The 25,875-nt window shown below is 40.2% G+C and overlaps 1 protein-coding gene across 3 annotated transcripts in view; it reads left to right on the top strand.

Annotated features, from left to right (window-relative positions):
* The first annotated feature begins 10,309 nt into the window (after positions 1–10,309).
* Positions 10,310–25,875, top strand: part of ZNF292 (zinc finger protein 292) — a 106,787-nt gene continuing 91,221 nt past the window's right edge. Inside the window, exon 1 of one of the 3 annotated variants that reach the window (XM_055257886.2) lies at positions 10,310–10,500. In XM_055257886.2, the coding sequence (XP_055113861.1) occupies positions 10,333–10,500 (168 nt within the window). In that variant the 5' untranslated portion in view covers positions 10,310–10,332. The remainder of the gene's footprint in view (positions 10,501–25,875) is intronic. The other 2 variants (XM_063619038.1, XM_063619047.1) reach the window with 2 other exon arrangements.

Raw genomic sequence — 25,875 nt, forward strand, 5'->3', positions numbered from 1 at the left:
ATATATACCCAAAGGATTATAAATCATGGTACTATAAAGACACATGCACATGTATGTTTATTGTGGCATTATTCACAATAGGAAAAACTTGGAACCAACCCAAATGTCCATCAGTGATAGACTGGATTAAGAAAATGTGGCACATATACACCATGGAATACTATGCAGCCATAAAAAAGGAGGAGTTCATGTCTCTTGTAGGGACATGGATGAAGCTGGTAACCATCATTCTGAGCAAACTATCTCAAGGACAGAAAGCCAAACAATTCTCACTCAGAGGTGGGAATTGAGCAATGAGAACACTTGGACACAGGGCAGGGAACATCACACCGGGGCCTGCTGTGGGGTGGAGGGCAGGGGGAGGGATAGCTTTCGGAGAAATACCTAATGTAAATGACGAGTTAATGGGTGCAGCAAACCAACATGGCACATATATACCTATGTAACAAATCTGCACGTTGTGCACGTGCACCCTAGAACTTAAAGTATAGTAAAAAAAAGAACCATATTATATTACTATAGGCAAAAAGAAGGAAAAAATTAATCACTCAATATCTTGAGCAACCAAGACACAAATTCAGGTCTTAAGGGTCTTTGAAGATGTACCCCCAAAATAGAAACTTAACAGTTGTACAACACAGTAGTAAATGTTTCACCAGGAAGTTATTTTCCAAAGTAATTGTACAGAAAATGGTCTTATGAAATCAGAGGTAGAAGTGATGAGCTTGGGCTTCGATTCATGAAGGCGCTCACTGCAAACTTTCTAGGCATCCTGCATGGCATATTGCAAAGCAAAATGTATTAACATATAGACCTCTTTAACAGAATGATGTGCTTTGTTTTTATTATGTTTTGCAGGGAGCGTATTTGGAGTAATTGTGAAAGTTCTCAGTGCAAAAAACTTATACACGGAAGTAATGGTGGTCAGTTACCCTTTAAAAAATAGCCTTTTGCTTCCCATATAAATAGCTTAATTATATGAAAGATGCAAAATTCTGCAAAAGGCTGAGTTTGTCATAAAGCTAGTTTTCATAGTTATAGCCTTACAACTTCAAATAAATATGTTCAGAGCAGTTTCTAATAATTCTGTGAGGAACAACATATACTGATCTTCGGAAGTTAGAAAAAGTTTTGATTTTAATCTTGAAAATTCATTTGAAGCACATTTGGTTCATTTTGAAGTCCTGGTTTTATGCATTTCACAGAAAAGGGAAACATCAATTTCTCATGGCTTCTCAGTTCAGCTTTATTCCCCTGCTGTGTGGTGCCAGTCAGTGCTTGGCGAGAAATGATTCTTGCTTTCTAAATGACATACCAATGCTCCAGACAGTTGAGTGCTTATAAGTGTTCTGTTCCTTTCTACACTTGAAATAGTGCAGAGCACCAAAGAAAGAAATCTTACAGTAGAATGAAAATGACAGCAAGATATGGGCATCCTAAAGCAAAAGTAAAAGAAATTGCCTCCTTGCTTCACTGTGTATTTTCTGTGTAAAATAAGTACCCCATTTTACCTTTTGTCACTAATTTATATGGAGTAAAATATACCCAAAGGCTATTTTATTGGCAGAAATATTTTAAAAGGAAAGAAACATTAGCCCTATCTTCATATTCCTCTATTGACTTAAGTAAATAAGTTATCTAGGCTGGGCATGGTGTCTCACGCCTGTAATCCCAGCACTTTGGGAGGCTAAGGCGGGAGGATCACCTGAGGTCAGGAATTTGAGACCAGCCTGGCCAACATGGCAAAACCCTGTCTCTACTTAAAAAAAAAAAAAAAATACAGAAATCAGCCAGGCATGGTGGTACATGTCTGTAATCCCAGCTACTCAGGAAGCTGAGGCACAAGAATCACTTGGACCCAGAAGGTGGAGGTTGCAGTGAGCTGCGATCATGCCACTGCACTCCAGCCTGGGCAACAGAGTGAAACTGGCTTTCAAAAAAGAAGAAGAAGGAGGAGGAGGAGGAGGAGGAGAAGAAGTAGTTATGCTTTTAAAGATACATTTTAACATCAAAGTTAATAAACAATTTCAAGCACAGTATATTCGTGTAATTTTATATTAATGTTAACAGTTGCTTAAAATGGTGTCTGATTTTAATTGTGTATACCTTTCAAAAATTAGTAGTAGCAGCGAACAAGTCAAAAGATGCTCAATTTGGTCCAAAATTTGAGAAACATTCATCAAACTGAGATATTATTTTTAAACTATGAAATTATTTTTAAAGTGGATAAATCACAGTTTTATTAAGGATTTCTGGAAAGTCAGCTCTCTTAATATAGGTTGGTGCAACATTTTGGAAGGGCAATTTGGCCATCTAACAATTAAAATCCCACCTTGCAACTGGGAGAGGTGGCTCACACCTATAAACCCAGCACATTGGGAGGCCAAGGAGGGAAGATCACTCGAGCACAGGAATTCAGACCAGTCTGTGCAACATAGTGAGGTCCTGCATCTACAAAAACATAAACAAAATTAGCCAGTCATGGCGACACACACCCGTAGTCCTAGCTACTCAGGAGGCTGAGGTGAAGGATTGCTTGAGCCTGGCAGATCCAGGCTGTAGTGAGCTATGATCATGACACTGCACTCCAGCCTGGGTGACACAGCAGGACCTTGTCTCAAAAAAAAAAAAAAAAAAAATTACATACTGCTTTTGATCTAACAACTCCTCTTTAGGGAATTTATTCCATGGATACAATCACATATGTGCACAAGGAAGGTCACTGCATCTCATCCTTTTTAATAGTTAAAAAAATGGAATTAACCTAATTGCTCATCAATGAAATAATTGAATTATCTTGTGTTATACTGTCGAATACCACACAGCCATTAGAAAGAATACTGACATGAAAAGATTTCTAAATGAACTATTAAGGGAAAAAAAAAAGGCGAAGAACTGCCCAAATAGGAGGTATGAGCTGATTTGTTTCAGAAAGTGAGAAGCTGATGTAACCATAAATGTTTATATATGAAGAAAAAAATTCTTAAAGGACAAGCAAGAAACTGTTAATATTCCTGAGTGTAGTGAATGGGATAGAACTAGAGGTCAGAAATGGAGGAAGAAAATCTTTACTTTTTATTTTATGTCTTCCTTTGCTGCTTGAAATTTTTACCACAAATAGAGATTATGTTTATAATTTAAAAATTAATAGCACCTAATTCTCAATTATAGGGACTATTGAAACAATGGACATTTGAAACTCACAGATGAAAATTTTAACTGGCTCTCTTCCCTCTCCATTTACCCTTACATGTATAAAATGAAAAATGCCTTTTGTCATAGCAGATAAATACAGGAAAAGTTTTGAACTGTCTTCCTTCTATCCCTGCATACCTCTTCTGATACAGCTGTTAATAAGTAATAAAGTTATTATCCTCAGCAAGTAACCTTGCTAGAGAATGCACAAGGAAGGGATTGGAAAATGCATATTTATTGAAAACATACCCACTATGTGCCAGGCATTGAACTAGGGCTTAGGGTCCAAATGATTCACAAAACAAACGCTTAGGATAATCAGGATGATCTGAAGAAATTATGACAAGTTGGCTCTAATTGTTTTAAAGTTGTTTATGCCCATTGCTGGATGGAGCCAGAAGGAAGGTATTCAGGCATTTTTTGTAAAATTGGTGAAAGGGACATAAGTTGAAGAAAAGAAGGAGAAGACAGAATTAGACAACCACAGGTCTAGAACTGTATAATCTGAAAGGCCCTGGAGTGTTAGTTAGAAATGCAGGTTTCCAGTGCCCAACCTCAATCTACTGAATAAGACTTTCTAGAGCTGTGACCTGAGAATCTGCATTTAAGTCAAATTGTCTAAGTACCCTTTATAAGACTAAGTTTGAGAAACTCTGCTGTAAGGTTATTTCCACTCTGAAGAATGAGTCCTACCTGGAGATACTCTCCTTATGTTTATTTTCTCCTTAGATTTCTAGGAAGGTCTTAGGGCCCATATTAGGGAGTGAGGTAGATGTTAGGGAAAAAACTCAATCTGTGCTTTTTAAAATTTTGCCGTCTCTCTTACATTTTCTCACAATACAGATTTTTAAATTCATCTCAAGAGATTCTAAATTTCCAATCCAATTGTTTCCTTAACATGATTATTTTCTCAACAGCTTCATCATGAGTTTTTCCCTTAAGTTTGTGTAAGAGAAAGCTAGAGACCATGTATTTGCAGTTCATCTGTTATACTGTAATAACTGAGCATACATCTTGTCTTTTGATTTTACTTGTGTTATAACTTTGATTACAGATAATTTTGTTGATAAATCAGTCTCCTAAAATATTTGAAAGACTGTTATAAATAAGGTCCTAAAGTTTAGAAGGCATCTGATCTCTCTGTAGAGTCTAGAACATTTTAGATAATAATGACGATAAGTATAAATCAATATATGACTGCCAAGTATAAACAGAATTGAATCTAGTTCAATGTGCATTTATCGATTACTTATTATACTGCAATTTGCCAAAGGGTATTAGAGGAGGTAAGCTGGTTATAAGATACAGTTCTACCCTCAAAGGGCTTACAGGATGGTGAACAAAGCTCATCTACAGACTAACTTTAATAAAAGGCAAAATGACAGATTTCAAATAAAAATGCAGTAAGTAGTAAATCAAAATAGGAGCTTTGGAGAGTGACTATTTGTGAGGCAGGTAACCTAAGGAAAAGCAGAACAAATAAGTCAAATCTACTCTGTTTACAGATGTTGCACCCAGATTTTACTCCACCAGAGCACACCAAGCACAACAGAGAAGGCTTCACAGAGGAGCCTGGTTACAGAGAAATTCATGAGGATGAGGATTTGAGGAGAGGGGCAACGAGTAAGATAATATTTTTGTAAGGCCTTGCGTGGCGGCTCAAGCCTATAATCCCAGCCCTTTGGGAGGCCAAGTCGGGTGGATCACCTGAGTTCAGGAGTTTGAGGCCAGCCTGGTCAACATGGTGAAACCCTATCTCTACTAAAAATTCAAAAATTAGCCCAGTGTGGTGGCGAGCACCTGTAACCCCAGCTACTCGGGAGGCTGAGGCAGGAGAATCACTTGAACCAAGGAGGCGGAGGCTGCAGTGAGCCAAGATGGAGCCACTGCACTCCAGCCTGGGAGACACAGCGAGATTCCATCTCAAAAAAATAAAAATAAAAAAAAGAGAGAGAATATTTTTGTAAAGATGTGATAATGTGATAGAGGGTAAGCACTTGGTGGGAACAACAATTCTGGCCTGATACATGAGTAGAATACTACTCAAAATGATATTATTTACATTATTATTATTGTTGTTATATTGAAGAACATACCTATAAGAATTACAGAAACCAGCAAAACTAAGAAGTTGATGTCCTAAAATGGGAAGAGACCTGGGAATTTCCAAGTTTGTCACATCTGCACGGTACTATTTCTTTAAAAAGCCAAATGCCACAAAAGTTGTATTCTCTAATTTTTTTTAATCACCTTGAATTTCTGATGAGGCAAATGAGGCACAGTGATTAAAATTTAGAAATATAGGAAAAAAAAGGCACTTTAAAATATTTCTCTTTGATTCTTCGGAGAAATGCTGTGAACCAACTCCAGGATTCTCTATAGAAACAGGCTGGGTGTGGTGGCTCATGCCTGTAATCCCAACACTTTGTGAGGCCGAGGCGGGGTGGGCTGATCATTTGAGGTCAGGAGTTCGAAACCAGCCTGGTCAACATGGTGAAACCCTATCTCTGCTAAAAATACAAAAATTTGCCTGGTGTGGTGGTGGGTGCCTATAATCCCAGCTGCTTGGGAGGCTGAGGCAGGAGAATCACTTGATCCCGGGAGACACAAGTTGCAGTGAGCAGAGATTGCGCCACTGCACTCCAGCCTAGGTAGACAGAGTGAGACTCCATCTCAAAAAAAAAAAAAAAGAACAATGTATACCACATTTATGCTTCCAAGATTTTATTTTGCTTTATTTCACAATTATTTTCATCTTGGTTAAATTAGAAGTTAGGATAATTGAGGCTCTATTAAAAGCATTTTCTTTAAATGTTATTCTCCTTATTTGCATTTGGCTTTTCCTCAAATGGAAAGGAAAACGATATCCAAATAGACAATTTTTTAAAATCTCTCCTTATTTAATTACCTGTTCATGTAAATATATGAAAATATATATGCTAGCCTTTTTTTTTTTTTTTCTGGGAAAAACTCAAGAGCTACAATTAATCCTCTTAAATGTGAGTCCCATGTTTTCTCTGCTTCTGGAATCACTTCAACATGTGGCACAGCACCTGCCTTAATATTTTTAACATCATATTGACTCCTTTTGCTGTTCCTCTCGAAGAAAATGTCTTCCTTGGAAAAGTGTGGTGTCTAACCGATCCCAATAGCGCTTTAACCCATGCTCTTTCTCTTTGCATCTGTGGGCACAGCACTGGTTCCCAGACTCTGGGGGTGGGGGTGGGGGGTTTCTACTGGACCAAACCCAGGATAGACTCCGTCCCTCACTTCTGAGATCCAGAGGCTGCCTGTCTGTGACTGGGCTGCCCAGCCCTTTGGAAGAGAGTAGGTTGATGGAGCCTCTTCGAAATCAGGCAGCAGTGCCTGCGCCACGGCCTCTGCACGACAGACTCCAGCAGCCCCGGGGTGGGTTTCCGGAGGCCCCGCGCCCCGCCGCATCCTGGAAAGGCTCCAGAATCTCTCGGCCTGGGGGCCCCTGGCGGCCTCTGCTCCCAAGCAGGGAGTCGCAGCCAGGCTACAGCTGGCTTGATCCTCAGTGCTGGGTGGAAAAACCGCGGCGGCAAACGCCGGGCCTGCAGCTGCTGGTTGTCGGCGTTGCTGGCTAGCGGGCGGCGGCGGCGGCGGCTCCGCGACAACAGAGGACGCGAGCAACCCGCGCAGCGCCCAGCAGGGCCTTGGAGGGTGGAGGGGCGCAGGCTGGGTTAGCGGAGCAGAGCGGACCGATCTGGTGCCCTCCGTGGCCCCAGGCCTGCGGACCTTCTCTGTTATGCGGCCCAGAGCGAGAGCGGGGGAAGAGACAGCGCCCCGATAGTGGCGTGCGCACTCCGCCATCCCCGGGCCTCAAGCTTTCACCTCGCGTGCTGGGGCGAGGGCGGGGCTGCGGGGTGTACTGGGTCGGGGGTAGGAAGGACCTGCCAGGCCTTAGCCCTGAGCTATCCGTCATCCGCTAAAGCCGCGCTCCCTGCATCCCTGGCTTGGCCCCCAGGTTTTGCGCCGCTTGTCTGTAGCAGACACAACCCAGCTCCCTTACTGTCCTCAGGCCTGGCTATTTCAAGAATTCCAGAAAAAGAGTGCACCGGCGTGTGCGGGCCGGTGCTGCCCGGAAAACCCGTGAAGCAGGCACGCACGGCCCGGATGCAAGCACATCTGTCCCCTCCCCCAAAGGTCTCCCCAGCTTTATTGATCGCGTGGGTGGGGGTAGGGATCTAAATTTGTCTCCCAGATTTTCTCTGAAATCGAGTCTCTTGGGAGTGAAGGTCCATATGATTATACCACGTCCATAGCAGTCGCGTTGTGTTCAAAATGGGCATGGGTGCTCGCGGCGCGGATACTGAGTTCCCCAGAGACGCGGAGTCTTTTGCTCCAGGGGCTTATTCTTGTTTTCTCAATGGAACAGGTCTTCGAATTTCCCCAGGAACATCTCAGTAAGTAGGGGTGTGCGTGTTTGTGTGTTTGTCAGTGTGTGTGTGTAAATGGTTCCTATGAGCTGACAGTTTGGTATTTAAAGAACAAATGGACATAAGCACAGAAGTCATGCCTTTTCTATGGATAAGATTGAGATTTCTGAGATTTCCAAGACAAGGTTGACCTGTCACGGGATATATTTTCAATCCTTCTCATTTAATTAAAAAAAAAAAAAGCCTGCACTTCTGTAGAGAATCGTTGGACATTCTTGTTAGTATCTTAGATTACTTTGATGTTCTAAGTTGAATACAGGCATGCATTTTCATAATAGAACATTTGCCATATCGTATGTATTCCCATTGCAGATCATTTTCCCACAAAACTGTAAGCTTCTTCAAGGCAGGAAGAGCTTTTATTCGCCTCTGGCTTGTCCCAAACCAAGTAGTGCCTGCAAATATCAAGTACACAATAAATAAGTGTTAATTACACCACTCACCCCCAATCCTTACATTTCCTGTAGGCTCTAAATATTTCTATGTGTGTGCAAAGGAGAAGAAATGGAGGAATGTGGAGATAGGGTTCACAGATACCAAATAAAAGTAAAAGACATGGCCATCCATGCTGATGGACATTTACCAGATAGTAATGGTGCTCAGAATCAATTTGCTAATCAAGTCTCCATAGTTTTAGGGTTGTTATGTGCAAGAGGTAGGAATGACCTACATTATCAGGCAATTCTCTTAAAAAATCAGTATCTGGATATATATGTCTCCCACCCCTCAACCCCTATTTTTTCTTCCTTTCTATAGATTAGGTGTGGTGTAAACCATTATACTTGAAGTGGAAATGAGGTTGCTAACCTGTGATACCTTACCAGTCCTTGGATTTACGGGTACATTTGGCTAATCTCATATTTCCCTTTTTGCATTTTTTCACTGGAATCCTAAGATAACATAAACTGGTGAAACCTGGTTTGGGTATCTAAAATACTTAACTTGGGAAAGTGAACTGCAAATATTAAAAATCATTAGCTGCCTTAATTGTTGCTTTTTCAACTCAGTGATACTATTATATCCTCTCTTCTCAGCCTTTCAATGTACTTCCCAGTCTCTTCCATGAGTAAACATTTGAAGATTAAACATTTGAAGATTCTACCTTGTTAATATGTAATATTAACTGATACTGTTTTTCATAAGGGGTTTAACTGTGCCTGGTCACCTTATATAATGCGCTTTAAAAACATTACCATCACTGATGCGTTATAAAACATTTATTCTGGACAACATAGTATGTAGAACACTTTCCATTAATTACTAGAAATCTCTTGAAGAGGACACTGCCCACAATGGGAATTATTTTTTAGATGCTTGTACTAGAAAAATATACTTCACCCAGAGTAAATGAAAAGACTGGGTGCCTTATCAATATCATTGTTTCTAAATTTCTGTAGACTATTCAGTTGCAAGACAGATAGGTCTTTTGTCTAATGCTCTAACTGTAAAAAAAATTAGTTTTATTAAGAACTTTAAGGTTAAGCTCTTCGATTTTTGTAGCACCTCTTCTACTCTTTTGTTCAAGTGCCAAGTATTAATTCCTTTCAGCTTGTAAGTAAAATGTGGTTCAGAATGCTACCTCTATTTGTAGCATTAGGGAAAAAAATGCTGTAGATATTTATAATAATTCTCGACATTGTTTTATTTTAGCATCAATTTCCTCTCCTCCGTTATGATTTCTAATGGAGTCCTTATTGGTGTTTTTTTTTTCCTTGACCTACTTTCTTTTCAATAGCTTTCATATATAGCCTGTTTTCATTGTTGATTTCTGTAGAGTGTAGCAGAGTCTAAATCACGGTGAAACAGAGTAGTTAGTTATCACTTACTCTAGAAATGTTTTCATGGTTTAAAAGTCATCTGGTCTGTTCATATTGTGACTTCTTTTAAACTACGCTTTTCATGAATTTGCTCCGTTCTCCAGACTGAGGATTGAACCTCATTCTGCTCTGACCCAATTGTTCTTTTCCTTTGTTGCCTCCACCCCCTAGAGAATGTGTTTCCAGGGGACAGGCGTTCTTGGTGCTGAAGAGGAGGAGAGTCAAGTGAGACGAGATCTGGTACCTCACGCACTAGATCCCTCCTCTCTGGCCTGGTGAGAAGTCAGAGACAATTTTGAGAGTTCATAGTCCTGCCTCGGCTCTCACGCTTGCGGTCCATGGGCGGGTTTTACCTTCTCTCTCTTCCTCTGCTTCTGGCCTGCTTACAGGCCAACAGCAAATGCAGCCATTGCCCGAGACCACTCAGAACTCTCCCTGTGCCATCCTCTTGGGGAACAGGAGGATATGTCCGTAGAAGACTTCGTGGACTGGGGAAAGCCACGCCGGGATCGGGACGCCGGAGAGGGTCGCCCCTCCCCAGGCTTTTTCCCGTCGCAGCGCCCACGTGACCGAGAGCAGGCCTTCACCAGCCCGCCCCTTTCGGCCGCTGCTGCCTACTTCCCGCTCGGAGTAAGTAAACCGCGGTTTTCCGCACCGCCCCAACCCCGCCCTTCTCCTTTCCCCTTGCCTTCACCTCCCTCGGGCTCTCTCGCGCCACTCTCCCCACCCCCATATCTTCCCCATCGGGTCCTTTGTACGTGCTCGGCGCCGTGCAAGCGCGCCCGGCACGTGACCCCGCCGAACGTGGCATTGTGTTATCACGTGACCCAGGTGCGTACGCGACGGAGCGGGGTGTGAAGATGGCGGACGAAGAGGCCGAGCAGGAGAGGTTGAGTCGCGGCGAAGGCGGCTGCGTCGCGGAGCTGCAGCGCCTGGGCGAGCGGCTCCAGGAGCTGGAGCGACAGCTGCGGGAGAGCCGGGTACCGGCCGTGGAAGCGGCCACCGACTACTGTCAGCAGCTGTGCCAGGTGAGGGCGCCCGGTGGTCCCCTCCCCCTTTCCCCAGCTAGAGGGGGAAGAGGGCGAGCGAGCGCCAGGCGGCCGAGAGGTGGTCGCAGCTTCCTTGGCATCATCGGCGCCTCCGCCCGGGTGGGAGCGGGAGTAGAAGGAAGGCGCCTTTGTGTGGCTGCAGTTGTGGCGGTTGTTGTCTTCTGCAGCTCCTGGCTGGGGGAAGGGAGTTGTGGTCAAGGCGGAAAATCCCCCCTCCCCTTTCCTTCCCTGAACTCGGGACTGCGCGGTCCCCGCGGCTGAGGAAATGTAGACGGTGCGGATTGGAGAGAGTAGGAGGAGAATGGAGGCCAGGTTCTCTTCCTCGTCCTCCTCTTATTGTGCACTGGGGATTACCGCGCCTCCCGCCTCTGCGCCTCTGCTTCCCACTCCGACGGGCCTCCGCCCCCACTGGTTTGATTCCTTTGCCTTCCCCTGCTTTCATCCGTCCCGCCCCCAGCCCTGGCCCTGTCCTGGCTGTCTCCGGGCCTTTGTTGTTCGAGTTTCGCCTTAGGACTGAAGGGGCCTTTGTTGATGTTCGGAGGAGCAGTCCCCGCCGACCCCTTCTAGTTGAGCTAGACGTTCGGGAGGGGGTGCTTGGCGGAGGTTGTCCCCTCCTGCCCATACTTGCTTGCTTGGTGCACCACTTATCTCCTTAGTGTAGAGGAGCTGTCCCTATACATCTGTCTCAGGTTGAATGTCCTTTTGGGGCGGCTTTTCCAGAGTCCGTTTCTCATTTGCTTTCACCCTTCGAGGAGTATGATTTCCGCTATCCTTTCTCTCCCGATCACCCCCTCACCCCTGTTTCGTGGAGTCCTTCCTATTTGGCTTCCTGATGAAGTGGGAGAAGACTGAGGTTCATGTGGATCTCTGCTTTAGGTAGTTTCAAATCTTTTCTTTGCTTGCCCAGGGACACTGATCACCAGTGACTGCATTCTAACCAGAATTTGGAATGTTAATAACACTGTTTGCTAATGATGAAAATCATTTCATCCATGATGAAATCGGAGAGTTTGGGACTACATTTGGACTTCATTACGAGCCTTACACTTAGGATTGAAATTTCAAGGTAGTGTTGCTGGCTCTGGTGAAGACTTTGATTTGGTTGTCTTGAGGAGGAAAAAGAAGACACAATTTACACAGGTCATATTTAGATTTAACTTGTGAGTGTATCGTTACAGAGAATTCGTTTTGGAAAAATATTGGTCTAAACGTAGAACAATGGTTGACCATTTTAGCTGAGTAGATTACATTTTCACTTATTTTTTAGCTTCCAAATATTGAAATATTTCCTTTATTATGTCGGGGATACGTGATCACATACAAAAGAATTTCCGTTGCTATATGCACTTTATTGTCACAAATTATGTGATGGTTCATAATCTTAAAAACAAAAACTGTGAGATCAAGTGGTGACGTCTAGGAGGATGTGCAGTGTGAAAGCTCCCTACTTAGGTAAATAGGTCTGGTGGGTACCTGTGGCAAAATTAAAGTCTCATTCCTTTGAATTCTAATATTAAAAAATTGTTGAAATTTCTCAGTTTCTCTACCTTGCAGTACCCACTCATTCTTAATTGGTCTTTAAAGATTTATTTTAGAGATAAAAAAATTTCTCTAAGGCACCCATAATAGGAAGTATTTCATTTGTAAGTCGAATCAGTTTTTATATAATAATCAGTGAAAACTATTAAAGTCTAGCTTTGCTGAAAGACATTTTCCCCTAATAGTGTCTACTGATAGTTTTAAGGCTAATTACTGTAAATTCTTTTTTGTCAGAAGTATTTATAAGCAGGATTAATAATTCTGGGAAAATAGAATCTCATGCAAGCTGGACTCCCCCCACCCTTTTTGTGAGTGTGTGACATTGTAAAGTTATCACTTAAAGATTATTTATTGATTTATTTGAGAGAGGAGTCTTGCTCTGTCACCCGGGCTGGAGTGCAGTGGTGCGATCTCAGCTCACTGCAACCTCCATCTCCTGGGTTCAAGCGATTTTCCTGCCTCAGCTTCTCAAGTAGCTGGGACTACAGGCGTGTGCCACCAAGCCCAGCTAATTTTTGTGTTTTTAGTAGAGATGAGGTTTGGGGTTTCACTGTATGTTGGCCAGGCTGGTCTCGAACTGCTGGTCTCGAACTGCTGACCTCAGGTGATCCACCTGCCTCTGTTTCCCAAAGTGCTGGGATTACAGGTGTGAGCCACTGCGCCCCGCCAGACTTGAGTTTTTTAATGAGTGAAACAGCATTTTAAAAATCAGAATGAAAGTAATTTCCTATATTAGTTTCATTAAGTGATTAGTCTTACCACATAAATTGTTATTGATGCTACTGACAAAAACATCAAACACTAATGAAACGAATGCTGGATTTGTGGATTTCAAAAATTATAAAATATCTCATACACTGTAATCTCAGAATAATTTAAATATGCTTAAAAGGAGTCTTCATTTGAAACGATACAGAATGTGATTTCCTCTGGAACATTTTCTGAGGTGAGGTTTTTTGTTTTGTTTTTCAGGTAACCTATTTATGTTAGTGATCTTGTCAAGTGGAGGTAACTTGAAACAATTGTTTATTTATGTTTATTTACAGGGGTGGAGGTGGCTCACACCTGTAATACCAGCAGTTTGGGAGGCCGAGTTGGGCGATCGCTTGAGCCTGGGCAACATGGCATGGCCCCTTCTCTACAAAAAATACAAAAAAACAAAACAAAACAAAAAAATTAGCCAGGCTCTGTGGCGAGTGCCTGTAGTCCCAGCTACTCAGGAGGCTGAGGTGGGAGGATCATTTGAACCCGGGAGGCAGAGGTTGCAGTGAGCAGAGATGGTGCACTGTGCACACTCCAGCCCGGGTGACAGAGCAAGATTCTGTCTCAAAAAAATAAAAAATAAAAATAAAATTGTATCTTAGCAATTATTACCTAGCATTTTGATACCAAGTTGAGTGAAGCAATGGTTAACAATTATAGAATTTATTGGCGCAATCTAAATATAGTACCAGGGATACTAGGAGCTAGAAATTATGTCTTAGTTTCTAACCTTGAGATTATTATTTAACTTTTTCTATTTAAGCTTTTCCTGTAAAACTGGGATAGGCACACGCTTCAAGAAGGCAAAGATGAATAAACGTTTGTCAAAGTTAATGGGCTTCAGAATTAATATTCTGTCAGTGTTGATGCTCAGTGCTTGTGTAACTTAGTTTTGCACTTACTTTAAAAAATGAGTTTACATGCTATGTAATTTTTATGAGCAAAAGTTCAGTTTCTGGAGAATGTGGTGAAACCCACAGAAATAGGAGTTGCTTATGATCCCTAGTTTATAGATTTTTATTTTTGAGTGAGGTAGGAGATTAATAGATTTTTTGAATTCTGAGTAGCAAAATAGAAACGAAAGGCATTAAATGTTTTTCTTATTAACAGTTCTGGAAATAAGCCACCCCCCCCTTTGCTTATTTAAATGAGAATTTGCTTAAAGCTTAAGTGGGAGGAGGGAAGAGTAAGTAGAGGATGGGCATAGTAGAGCGCATGTCATAAATTTTAAATTTTTTATATATTTTATTTTATTTTTGAGGCATGGGGTCTTGCTATATTGCCCAGGTATGATCATAGCACGCTACAACCTCAAACTCTTAGGCTCAAGTGATCCTTCTGTCTCAGCTTTCTTTCTTTTTTTGAGATGGAGTTTGACTCTTGTCACCCAGGCTGGTGTGCAATGGCGCAATCTGGGCTCACTGCAACCTGCACCTCTCGGGTTCAGGCAATTCTCCTGCCTCAGCCTCCCGAGTAGCTGGGATTACAGGCATGTGCCACCATGCCCGTCTAATTTTGTGTTTTTACTAGAGACAGGGTTTCTCCTTGTTGGTCAGGCTGGTTCCGCCCCCCTCGGCCTCCCAAAGTGCTAGGATTATAGGCGTGAGCCACCACGCCCGGCCCTGTCTCAGCCTTCTAAGTAGCTGAGACCTCAGGCATACATCACCATGCCCAGCTCTTAAATTTCCTTGTATCTTTTCAAAGTTAGCTTTAATATGGGCAATATAACCAACTCATTTTCTTAAAATTGACTTAGAATAAGTATATAGAATAACCAGAAGTAATTTCTTGCATTTACTTGTTTTAGGATTATTACTGTATTTATTGTACAAAAATTGGTTATAATTGGAACCTTTTAGACTAGTTAATTGTATTAGACTGGGCCAGTAGTCACTCATTCAACATTTCTGTTGAACATCTACTGTATACAGGCTAGGCAAGGATGATCATGGTCCCTGGCTTCAAAGAGTTTATAGTCTCTGGAGGAAGGTAGACAGGTAATTGTAGTAAACTATGATTTATATATTTTATCACTGAGATGAGTACAGTAAAGAGGGAGGTTATTTGGGAGTTTTAAAAGAAGCATTCCAACAGAGAAGTTGTTCTAAAGGGATTTTAAAATAATAGTTCGTTGGAAAAATTGGCCATTGTAATAGTTGATTTGTTGGAGTATATTTGCTGACAGCACTATATACTGGACTGGCTGACTGGTTGATTGTAACTGTTACTGACCATTGATCAGTAGTGATCTGGTGGCTGACAGTTGTTTTAAAGGGTTGAATTACAGTCGTGTGTGTATGTGTATACATACATACGTGTGTGTATATATGCACGCACACACACACACACATATATATATATATATATATGCAAGGACCTAGGTTTAGATGTTACAAAGGATATAAGATACAGGAGACTCTAATAAAAAAATATGTGTTTGTGTGTATATATACATATATATGATGTGTGTGTATACTTATATATGGTGTGTGTGTATACTTATATACGGTGTGTGTGTATATATATACATATATAATTGATGTGTGTGTGTGTGTGTATATATATATATAAAATTTTCTTAATTCATCTAAGCAGTGCTTCTCAACTGGGCATAGTACTTTCCTTACCTCCAGTTCTCTCTTCAAGGGCACTTAGAAATATGTGGGATCAGGTTTTTGGATGTTGCTATGACTAGGGATGTGGTACTGGCATTTAGTGCCCATGACCTTGAATGCTAAATTTTCTGAAGTGATCAGGACCGTCCCAACAAATGAAAACATAATTGCTCTAAGTACCCTTTTCAGAAACATTGAACAGAAAGAAAAATAGTATATTTAGAAGTTTTTTTTTTAGTCCTTATGCTCTTTTCATATTGAGATAGTTAAGCTTCAGAAATGTACTTTATTTGGAACAGTTCCAGGTAAATGATATTCAACAATATTTAAGTATACTTTATACTGACCATGAGAGATCAAGAAACTTTTTACTTTCTTAGCAGAAATTACAAGCAATTACTTAAACAGTTAGTAAAACAGCTTTTACTAGGTTAAAGAGGGTAGCAAATTCAGCATAGTTATCCTGATTAAAGAAAACATTTGACATTTCGATATAATAAATTCTGTACTTTTAAGAAGGCATTTATATGCAAGGACCTAGGTTTAGATGTTATAGGAGATAAAAGATACGGGCAGCTAGTGGGATATAAATTAGTAAGATAATATTTAAATATCACTTCAGAATGACAGCTGAAAAGATGTCAAAAGGCAGTGTATTAACAAATTTGTTTTGCTTTATTTTTATTTATTTATTTATTTTTTGAGACAGGGTCTCCACTCTGTCACCCAGGCGGGAGTGCAGTGACACAGTCACGGCTCACTGCATCCTTGACCAACTGGGCTTAAGCGATCCTCCTGCCTCAGCCTACTGAGTAGCTGGGACCACAGGTACACATCAACATGCCTGACTAACTTTAAAATTTTTTGTGGAGACAGGATCTCCCTACATTGCCCAGATTGGTCTCAAACTCCTGTGCTCAAGCAGTCCTCTCATCTTGGTTTCCCAAAGTGCTGGGACTATAGACGTGAGCCACTGCACCCAGCCTGGTTTTGCTTTTTTGTTGTTTGTTTTAAATTGAAAATGTACTAGTTGAAATGGTTTTTTTTAAATTCACCCTGAGAAAGGGCATACGATGAAAACTTGATCTTTTTCCCATTCTAGAGTTCCGGTCTCATTTCCACAAAGACAAATGCCCTAATGGTTTCCAGAACTAGTTTGCTCTTTTTAAGAAAATAAAGATAACTACACTGCATCTTGCTTTCCCTCCCCCCAAAAGCATCTTCTAGCTCATTCCATAGCTGCTCATGTAAGTTTATGGCTTTCCGTTTTATAGTATATAGTAATTCTAGTTTATGGCTGGGTCTAATTAATCAGTTCGTTATCAGTGGATATTTAGGAGAGTAAGTTAATTTTATGTATAGCAACTTAAAGAGTTCAAAGTAGGTAGTAAGCACTTCAGGCTGGGGTATCAGGGAAGGCTTTACTGAGGAGGTACTATTTGAGCTAGTCTTGATTACCTTTATTAGCCATTATTGGTGCCTGATTGGTATAAGAAATAAAAACCAAATTAAAACTGTTAGAGCTACAGAATATTTAGATTACATATTTAGGACATTTCTTTGTGTATTTTATGTCTCATCAGTTTGATACACGTTGATTCTTTTGTTTATATACATGTTACATTATAACTGCAAGATCTTTGAAACTAAGCATTTTCCTTAAAAATTAGACTTTCTTTTTGACTATTAGAGGCTATCTTAATTTGTAGGACACTTCAAATCAGAAGAAAAGATAGCTTGCTTGTTAATTAGTGATAATTACTTTAGGTATTGAGGGAGCAATAAGTCATTTAAACTTTTAGAAGTTTAGATAGTGCTCATGGGAAATAATTTTTTAAATGTTCATAATTAGTATGATTGCATGTTAGAGATAATAAATTCTATTTTGCAGAGTATGCTTATATCAGTTTTAGCAAAACTAAGCTTTGCTTGCCCCCTTCTTATCCTTTTTGGTCCTAAATTAAAATGAGGGAAGAGAAGATTTATTCTGCAGCTGTACTTCATAACATTTACTAACCTGCCAAACAGGATTTTCATAGGTTTTTGACTATAAAACTGCTGCTCTACTTACTTTCTTGAGATTCTGTCAAAGATGAGAGGTTACATTATTTTTCCCAACTCCTACAGATAAATTCAGTTTATAAAATTAACCAATCAATGTGAGTATCCTCATATAGTTGTAAAATGGAAAGTTTGCTTTCATTAATATGTTTCCCAGCATACATACACTGCAACTTTTAACAATGTATTATTTTCCAGGAGAGCCTTCTGATTCATTGTTTTTCTTTTGGCATTGGCAGTTGCACAATGTATCTCAAAATAAAAATGTTACCTTTTCCCCCTTGACTTACATTAAAAAAAGAAAGACTAAAGGTCTCTAAGTATATATGTTCAGCTAAGAAGATTTGTTAAAATTCAGTTACATACATAGGGCTGGGCACAGTGGCTCAAGCCTGTAATCCTAGCACTTTGGGAGGCCAAGGCAGGCGGATCATGAAGTCAGGAGATCGAGGCCATCCTGGCTAACATGGTGAAACCCCGTCTCTACTAAAAATACAAAAAACTAGCTGGGTGTGGTGGCGGGCGCCTGTTGTCTCAGCTACTTGGGAGGCTGAGGCCGGAGAATGGTGTGAACCCGGGAAGCGGAGCTTGCAGTGAGCCAAGATGGCGCCACTGCACTCCAGCCTGGGTGACAGATCGAGACTCCGCCTCAAAAAAAAACCAAAAAAAAAAAAAAAAACCCACATACATTTTAGTTACATATATCTTTTGATTTATTCTAATCAGATGTTTAAATTGCTCTTATGTGGGAACACTAAGGTAGCTATGGAGAATTATGGAGTGGACCTCTACCCGTAAAGAGCTTACAAAATCTATAGCATGTATCAATTGTTAAGTGACAGTATTAGTAAGGCATCTAGCGGTATAGTAAGTATGGATTAAGAGAAGTAGAGCATCTTGAAATTATTTTAGCCGAAAATTGAACAGGAAAGGAAAACACTATTTACATTGGATCTTGAAGGATTTTGGATAACCAAAGAGAAGTGGGAGGGATGGGAATAAAAGCTCAGATAAATGGACCAACTATTCAAACTGGCATTTTTGGAAAAAATGTCAAGTGATAGGATTGAAAGGATAGATTAAAACCAGACTAAGACTTCAGGATGCCAAGCCAAGAAGTTTTGATTAATCTTATAAGCGTAGATTTATGGTTACATGGCCTAAAGACTCATCTTTCTGAGTTTGAGGCATTGAAATAAAAGTTAAATTCAGAATGTTACAACCCTTGTTTCCCCCACCCTGACCCCCCAGGTATCCTATATCCATTATTGTCATGTTACAAACTATCCAAAAACTTAGTACCTTTAAAAGAACAGCCATTTTTATTACTGTTCACAACTCAGTGGGTCTGCTGAGTGGTTCTGCAGTCAGCTCTCAGGTTTTCTGGGGCTAAATAGTCCCAGATGGTTTCATTCATATGTCTGGTGGTTGTCAGACAGGCTGGTCTAAAGGCTTCACTTGGGCTGGCTCATTTCTCTATTCTTAGCCTTCTCTAGTAAGGTAGCCTGGATTTCTTTACATAGCATCAAGAGAGTAAGTTCTTTTCCACACATGCTTTACTTTGTATGCCCCTCCTGGTGTCATATTTACAATGATGTCCCGTTAGCTACTGCCGATTAAGTGGTCAAGCTCAGCCGCCTTGTGGGAAGGGGACCACACATGCTATGGGTACAGGGAGATGTGATTCTTTAGCGACCGTTTCTATAACACTCTACCGCATGTCCCTTTTCCCTTTATTTCCTACTGTAGTGTGAGGCACTTTTATAAGACACATTTAATTTTTTTCCTTTCAGTAGCACTGCCTCTGCTTTCTTTTTTGTCACTCATCTTCTCTAACCACATCTGACTGTCCCTTCGATTTGCAAAAGTGGCTCCCATTCCTGCTTTCTGATCTCAATCTCTAAATAGAAGAGAGGCATCCCCACCCCATCACTGAGACTTTAGAAGATTTGTGGAATGACCTCTTTTTTTTTTTTTTTTTTTTTTTTTTTTGATATGGAGTCTCGCTCTGTCTCCCAGGCTGGAGTGCCGTGGGGTGATCTCGACTTACTGCAACCTCTGCCTCCCAGTTCAATCGATTCTTCTGCCTCCACCTCCCAAGTAGGTGGGACTACAGTCATGCGCCACCACGCCCATCTAATTTTTTTTTTTTTTTTTTGTATTATTAGAGACGGGGTTTCACCATGTTGGCCAGGCTGTTCTCCAACTCCTGACCTCTTGATCTGCCCGCCTCGGCCTCCCAAAGTGCTGAGATTACAGGAGTAAGCCACCTCACCTGGCCAGAATGACCTCTTTATTTACCATGGTTCTTTACCTTGATATTAAACCTGGTCTGAATTTGTTGTGTTACATTATCTCTACCTTGTATAGTCTAATAATGACATCCTAGTTCTCGTCCCAATGAACTTGCTTTTAACATTCCTTTCAGTTTGTGAAATTCCCCAAAGTCCTGCTTTTGTCTTTCTCAGTGGCAGTCTTGTAACAGTGTTTCTCAAATTTCAGTTTGCAGAAATCAAAGAGAGCGTAGATCTCAGTTAGAGTTACAAGTTATTAACCTCAGCTTATCCAGGTTAACCATTCCAAATCTGAAATGGTAAACACTTCTGGTCCCAAGCCTTTTCAGATAAGGGATACTCAACCTGGTGTAAGATATAACTTTATTTTACTTCACCATTTAGTTGTCACACCGAAACAAAATGACCACAAAACAATACTTACCTTTACTACGTGAGATACATTCTGTTTTTCACTTATTTTAAAATGTTGCTCTTGATTTTATAATCCACCAATAGGTCATAACCCACAGTTTGAAAAATACTATTTTAGAGGGTCACTGGGATTCAATTCAGTAGTAAGTAAAAAAGTAGGCAGTTCCTATGTTTAAGCTAGTCTTTTAGTCTAGTTGGCCCAGAACATTCTTTTATTTAGGAGAAGCATCAAAATTAAAATACAGTTTTACATTTCTTTTTTTTTTTTGACATAGAGTTTCGCTCTTGTCTCCCAGGCTGGAGTGCAATGGCGTGATCTCAGCTCACTGCAACCTCTGCCTCCACGTTTAAGCGATTCTCCTGCCTCAGCTTCCCGAGTAGCTGGGACTACAGGCAGGCACCACCAAGCCCGGCTAGTTTTTGTATTTTTAGTAGAGACTGGGTTTCACCATGTTGACCAGGCTGATCTCAAACTCCTGACCTCAGGTGATCTGCCTGCCTTGGGATTACAGTCGGGAGCCCTGTCACCTGGACAGTTTTACATTTCTTAAAGTGAATGCTAGAAACCCAACATATTATGTTCACAGAACCCGATTTGAGAAATACTGATGCATAGGAAAAAATCTTCTCTTAAGCATGAACCCAGTGCTCTCCCTCCTTCATTGTTTACTTTTTTCAGCATTTTTATTATTCTACAGGAACTTTCTGCTCCATTTAAATTTATTAATTCCTCACAAGCATATCTGTTCATTTTACTGCCTTTGTGACTGCTTAGATAACTTTGCAATGTTACAATAGTGGAAAGCCAAATGGCTTTGAGTTCAACTATGAGCTCTCCCACAATCTGGGAGAAATATTTAGCTCTGTAAGTCATGCTTTCTTTGAAAAAATCAGGCTGAGGTAAGGGATGATAAATACCCACCCATAGAGGGTAGTAAGAGACACTGGTGAAGGCTCCCAGCACAGTGTCTGGCACAAGGAAGACATCATAAACAAGTAGTTTTTGAGTCATTCTCAACTCTACTTGTACCTTAAAGCCCAGCGTGATCACGTATTTTCCAAGTATACCCTTCTCTGGTCTGCACTTGCTCTGAGAGTTACTTCTGACTTCTGTCATTGACTATGTTATGTTGCTTGTATAGCATGGATTTTTCAGTATGGTTTAACTTTATTTTCAGTGTTTGAAAATTTTTTCAAGCTTTGTCAATTTTGGTTAGGAAAGTATACATGAGTCATAAATATGTATGCATTTGTTGCCTTTTGTTTCTATATTGCATGCTTTATGTCCTCAGATTTTGGATTCCTTCATTGTACGTACAATGCTTTGATGTAGTAAGTTCTTCGTAAGTATTTCTTTGAGATTTTTTCTCAGAGCTTTACTTGTCCTCAAATATTAACACTTTTGAGTTTTGATTTGCCCAAGGTCCCAGAGTTAGGATATGGTTAGAATCTAGGTTCAAATTGAGTATATTTTGCTGCCTGTGTCTCCCGTGTTCTATTGTTAAAGAGTTACTTGACTCTTTTCCTGAAATAGGTTATACTGTTTTATTGTAGTAGTGTTGGAAAACTATTTTAATAGTAAAAATACTACCATTTATTTCCTTAAACTAGGAAATGAACTGCAGGAAAAATCGTTTATTTATTCCATTAGCAGTTACTTGGTGCTTGATTTGTGGCAGACACTGTACTATTGGTATAGGAAAAATTTGCCGTCACTTCAGCGAAAAACTTGCAAAAGCTAAACTTCTGAAGGCAATCCTGAAATCTTTTTTCCCTCAGTACATTTTGTTTTCAGTTAAAGTAAAGCTGACTCTTGAATCTTCTGTTTTAGGCCGGGCGCAGTGGCTCATGCCTGTAATCTCAGCACTTTGGGAGGATGAGATAGGTGGATCACCTGAGGTCAGGAGTTTGAGACCCGCCTGACCAACACGGTGAAACCCCGTCTCTACTAAAAATACAAAAATTAGCTGGGCTTGGTGGCACATGCCTGTAATCCCAGCTACTTGGGAGGCTGAGCCAGGAGAATCGCTTGAACTAGGGAAGCGGAGGTTGCGGTGAGCCAAGATCGTGCCATTGCATTCCTGCCTGGTCAACAGGAGTGAAACAAAATGCTGTCTTAAAAACAAAAAACAAAAAACTTCTGTTTTAATGACAACCTTGCTGTTTGTACGTTTAGTTTTCCTGTAATACTTTTGAAATTATGAGATTGAGGAGAGCTATGTTTGTCAGATATATTTTGCTGCTCTTTAAGTGGTTGAGAAAGTAATTTGAACTAAGATTGTGTAGGAATTCTTGGCTGATTCAGAAAATGCCACCTAACTGGCATTCAGAATTAAATGTGATTATCCAGAGTGTAGTCCTTTCTTTACCTATAAAGGCAGAACCAAAAGGACACTTAGTGAAGCTTCTGCATTGTCTTTGGCTGAAGGCACCCATCCTCACTCAGACTGTCATTGTCCAAAATCAGTAACGTTGTTTTACTTACAAGTTAGGAAATTCAGTTAACTAATTTCCATAATCTGCAAATGGGTGAAACCTTGGAGTTAGAGGCAAGACCAACCAGATTGAAGAGAAAGGGAATCAGTATTCAGAACAGGCACTGTTAGATGCTTTACTAATGATGAATTCTTTAATCTGAAGACCTAGGAGATCATAGGATTCAAGAACCATTTAGTTTGTTTTAGTGTCCAAGTTAATTCAAATTGCCTCCTAGGAACTCATCATTACTACTATGTAATACTTGCTCAGTATGACCCAGTGTCATCAAGAAATGTTAAATTTTATTAAGTGATTGTTTAGGAAGACTGAGGCATATGGTTGAATGGCTAAAACTAAGCAGTGCTTTAAAAAATAAAATTTCAAATACCTGGACAATGTCTTCATGTGGAACATGTGGCATCCTTATTGATGCCTGATATAGGAGGTGATGTTATATATTAGCTTCGTAATAGTTTTTTTTGAGGTCGAGTTTCACTCTTGTCAGGCTGGAGTGCAGTGACGTTATCTTAGCTCACTACAACCTCTGCTTCCCGGGTTCAAGTGATTCTCCTGCCTCAGTCTCCCGAGTAACTGGGATTACAGGCGCGCACCACCATGTCTGGCTAATTTATCTATTTTTAGTGGAGACAGGATTTCACCATGTTCGCCAGGCTGGTCCCGAACTCCTGACCTCAGGTGATCCGCCCACCTCAGCCTCCCAAATTGCTGGGATTACAGGTGTGAGCCACCGCTCCTGGCCAGTAACAGGTTTTATATTTAGAAAGAGGTAATTAAATTTAAAAATAGTATGATCATCCCTCGGTATTCATAGAGAATTGGCTCCAGGACTTCCCTTAGATTCCAAAATCCCCAGATGCTCAAGTCCCTTAAATGAAGTGGCATAGTATTTGCATATAACCTGGCACATCCTCCCAAATACTTTCTCTGTAGATGCTATGTAAACAGTTGTTATACGGTTTTGGTTTTTTATTTGTATTTTTATTGTTGTATTGTTACGTTTTATTGCTTTTCTTTTTAATTTTTATTTTTTTGAGACAGAGTCTTGCTCTGTTGCCCAGGCTGCAGTGCAGTGGCACTATCTCGACTCACTGCAGCCTCCGCCTCCCGGGTTCAAGCGATTCTCGTGACTCAGCCTGCCGAGCAACTGCAATTACAGGTGCGCCATGATGCCCAGCTAATTTTTGTATTTTTAATAAAGACGGGGTTTCACCACGTTGGCCAGGCTAGTCTCGAACTCCTGACCTGAAGTGATCTGCTCACCTCAGCCTCCGAAAGTGCTGGGATTACAGGTGTGAGCCACTGCGCCCGGCCTGCTTTTTTTTTAAAATGTATTTTCCATCGAAGTTTGTTGAATCTATGGGTACGGAACCCATGGATACTGAGGGACCCCAGTAATTAACAGTTGGCTTGGTTCCTCATTGCAGACAGTGTTATACAGATAATCAGAAAGCTATTATATCAACTATTTGATACAAATAATCTAAGTCTAGCACTAATTTTGATTTACCAAAGTTAATTGAAGTAGTTATTTGTGATATTGAGAAAATTATTTCCAGTAAATAGGAATGATTATGCTACTTTTAAAAGATGAGCCATTAGCATTTAGTTGTTTTTTTTGTTTTGTTTTGTTTTGAGACAGGGTCTCACTGTCACCCAGGCTGGAATGCAGTGACGCCATCAGAGCTCACTTCAGCGTCCATCTCCCGGGCTCAAGCGATCTTCCCACCTCAGCCTCTTGGATAGCTGGGACTACAGATGTGCACTACCATGCCCAGCTAATTTTTGGTAATTTTAGTGGAGACAGGGTTTTGCCATGTTGCCCAGACTGGTCTTGATCTCCTGGGCTCAAGCAATTCGCCCATCTCAGACTCCCACAGTGCTGGGATTACAGGCGTGAGCCACCGTGCCCAGCCTAGAATTTGTATATACTCAAAATAGTTTACATTTTGCATTTTTCTATGTGAACATATGCATGTATTGCTGATCTTTCCCTACTTTTTGCAAATGTGATAGATTTCACTATATATAAAACTTAAAACATTATACGTTAACTCAAGCATTGTCAATTTATATTCTGAAATAATGCAAATTTTTATTTTTAAAAAAACAAAACTTCTACAAGATTATTATATTATTTTAGGAGACTAAAACATAAAAGCCTGATACTTAAGTAGTTTGAATCTGGTGATTTATTCCATGACTTAACCTATTCATATTTGTATAATCTTATTTTAAACCTTGGCTTGGGATTTTTCTTAATTGCCTCCCTAAAATAGGGTAGTGCACATTGCATAAAGTGACATTGTCAATAAAATTTATATCCTCAAACTGACCATGAAGTTCATCAGCATGAAGATATTTTGTAGAAAGCATTTCTGAATGCATGTGTCATAAAACTGCTTTTTTAGTAATTAAGAATTAACCCTAGTAAGTGAAGTTGAGTATGTTGGCAATAAATTTATCAGTATATCCAGTATTGTGACTTGCTTATGAAATATTTTTGAAAAGATTACCTGATACTGCAAATTCTGCCTAAGGAGAAATTATTTTCAACACCAAAAGACCTTTGAGGATTTACCTATAATTGAATGAAAATATTTGTGGTGTGGGTTTTTTATTCCATGAAAACCATTCTTTATAGGTCTTGTTTTATTTGACCAAAAGAAACTACATCCTAGATTTTGTCTTTCATATATAGTTTGCTTGACAGCCCATTAGATACTGCGAATTAAAATCTTGGGATTCTAAGGATGTTGGTTTTTTCACATATTGTTTGTTGTGACCTTGGCATGCCACTTGTAGCTTTTCCTTGTTTCTTTGTAGTTTTCTTTGTTTCTTTGTTTCTTTTCTTTGTTTCATTCCTTGAACTGGGGACCTTTTGTGGTTGTTATTAGAATTGATGAAAGCCATAATTATTTTAAATGATTGTTGTAATATAAAGTAACACTTTCATTTACACTTAGACTACTTTGGAAACACTTTGGATGTTTTATGTATGATATGACCTAGCATAATTTTAAAACATTAATAATTCCACTGTTTTCAAATTGCCCATGATTATCACTTTTAAAAATAACATTAAATTACTGATTTATTAATTTGTTTGAAGCCTACATTTTAAAGAAAGTAGGATTAGACTTTATAATAATTTATAAAAGATCCTTTTGCAT

Source organism: Symphalangus syndactylus, chromosome 2, assembly GCF_028878055.3.
Source record: "Symphalangus syndactylus isolate Jambi chromosome 2, NHGRI_mSymSyn1-v2.1_pri, whole genome shotgun sequence".
NCBI lineage: Eukaryota > Metazoa > Chordata > Mammalia > Primates > Hylobatidae > Symphalangus > Symphalangus syndactylus.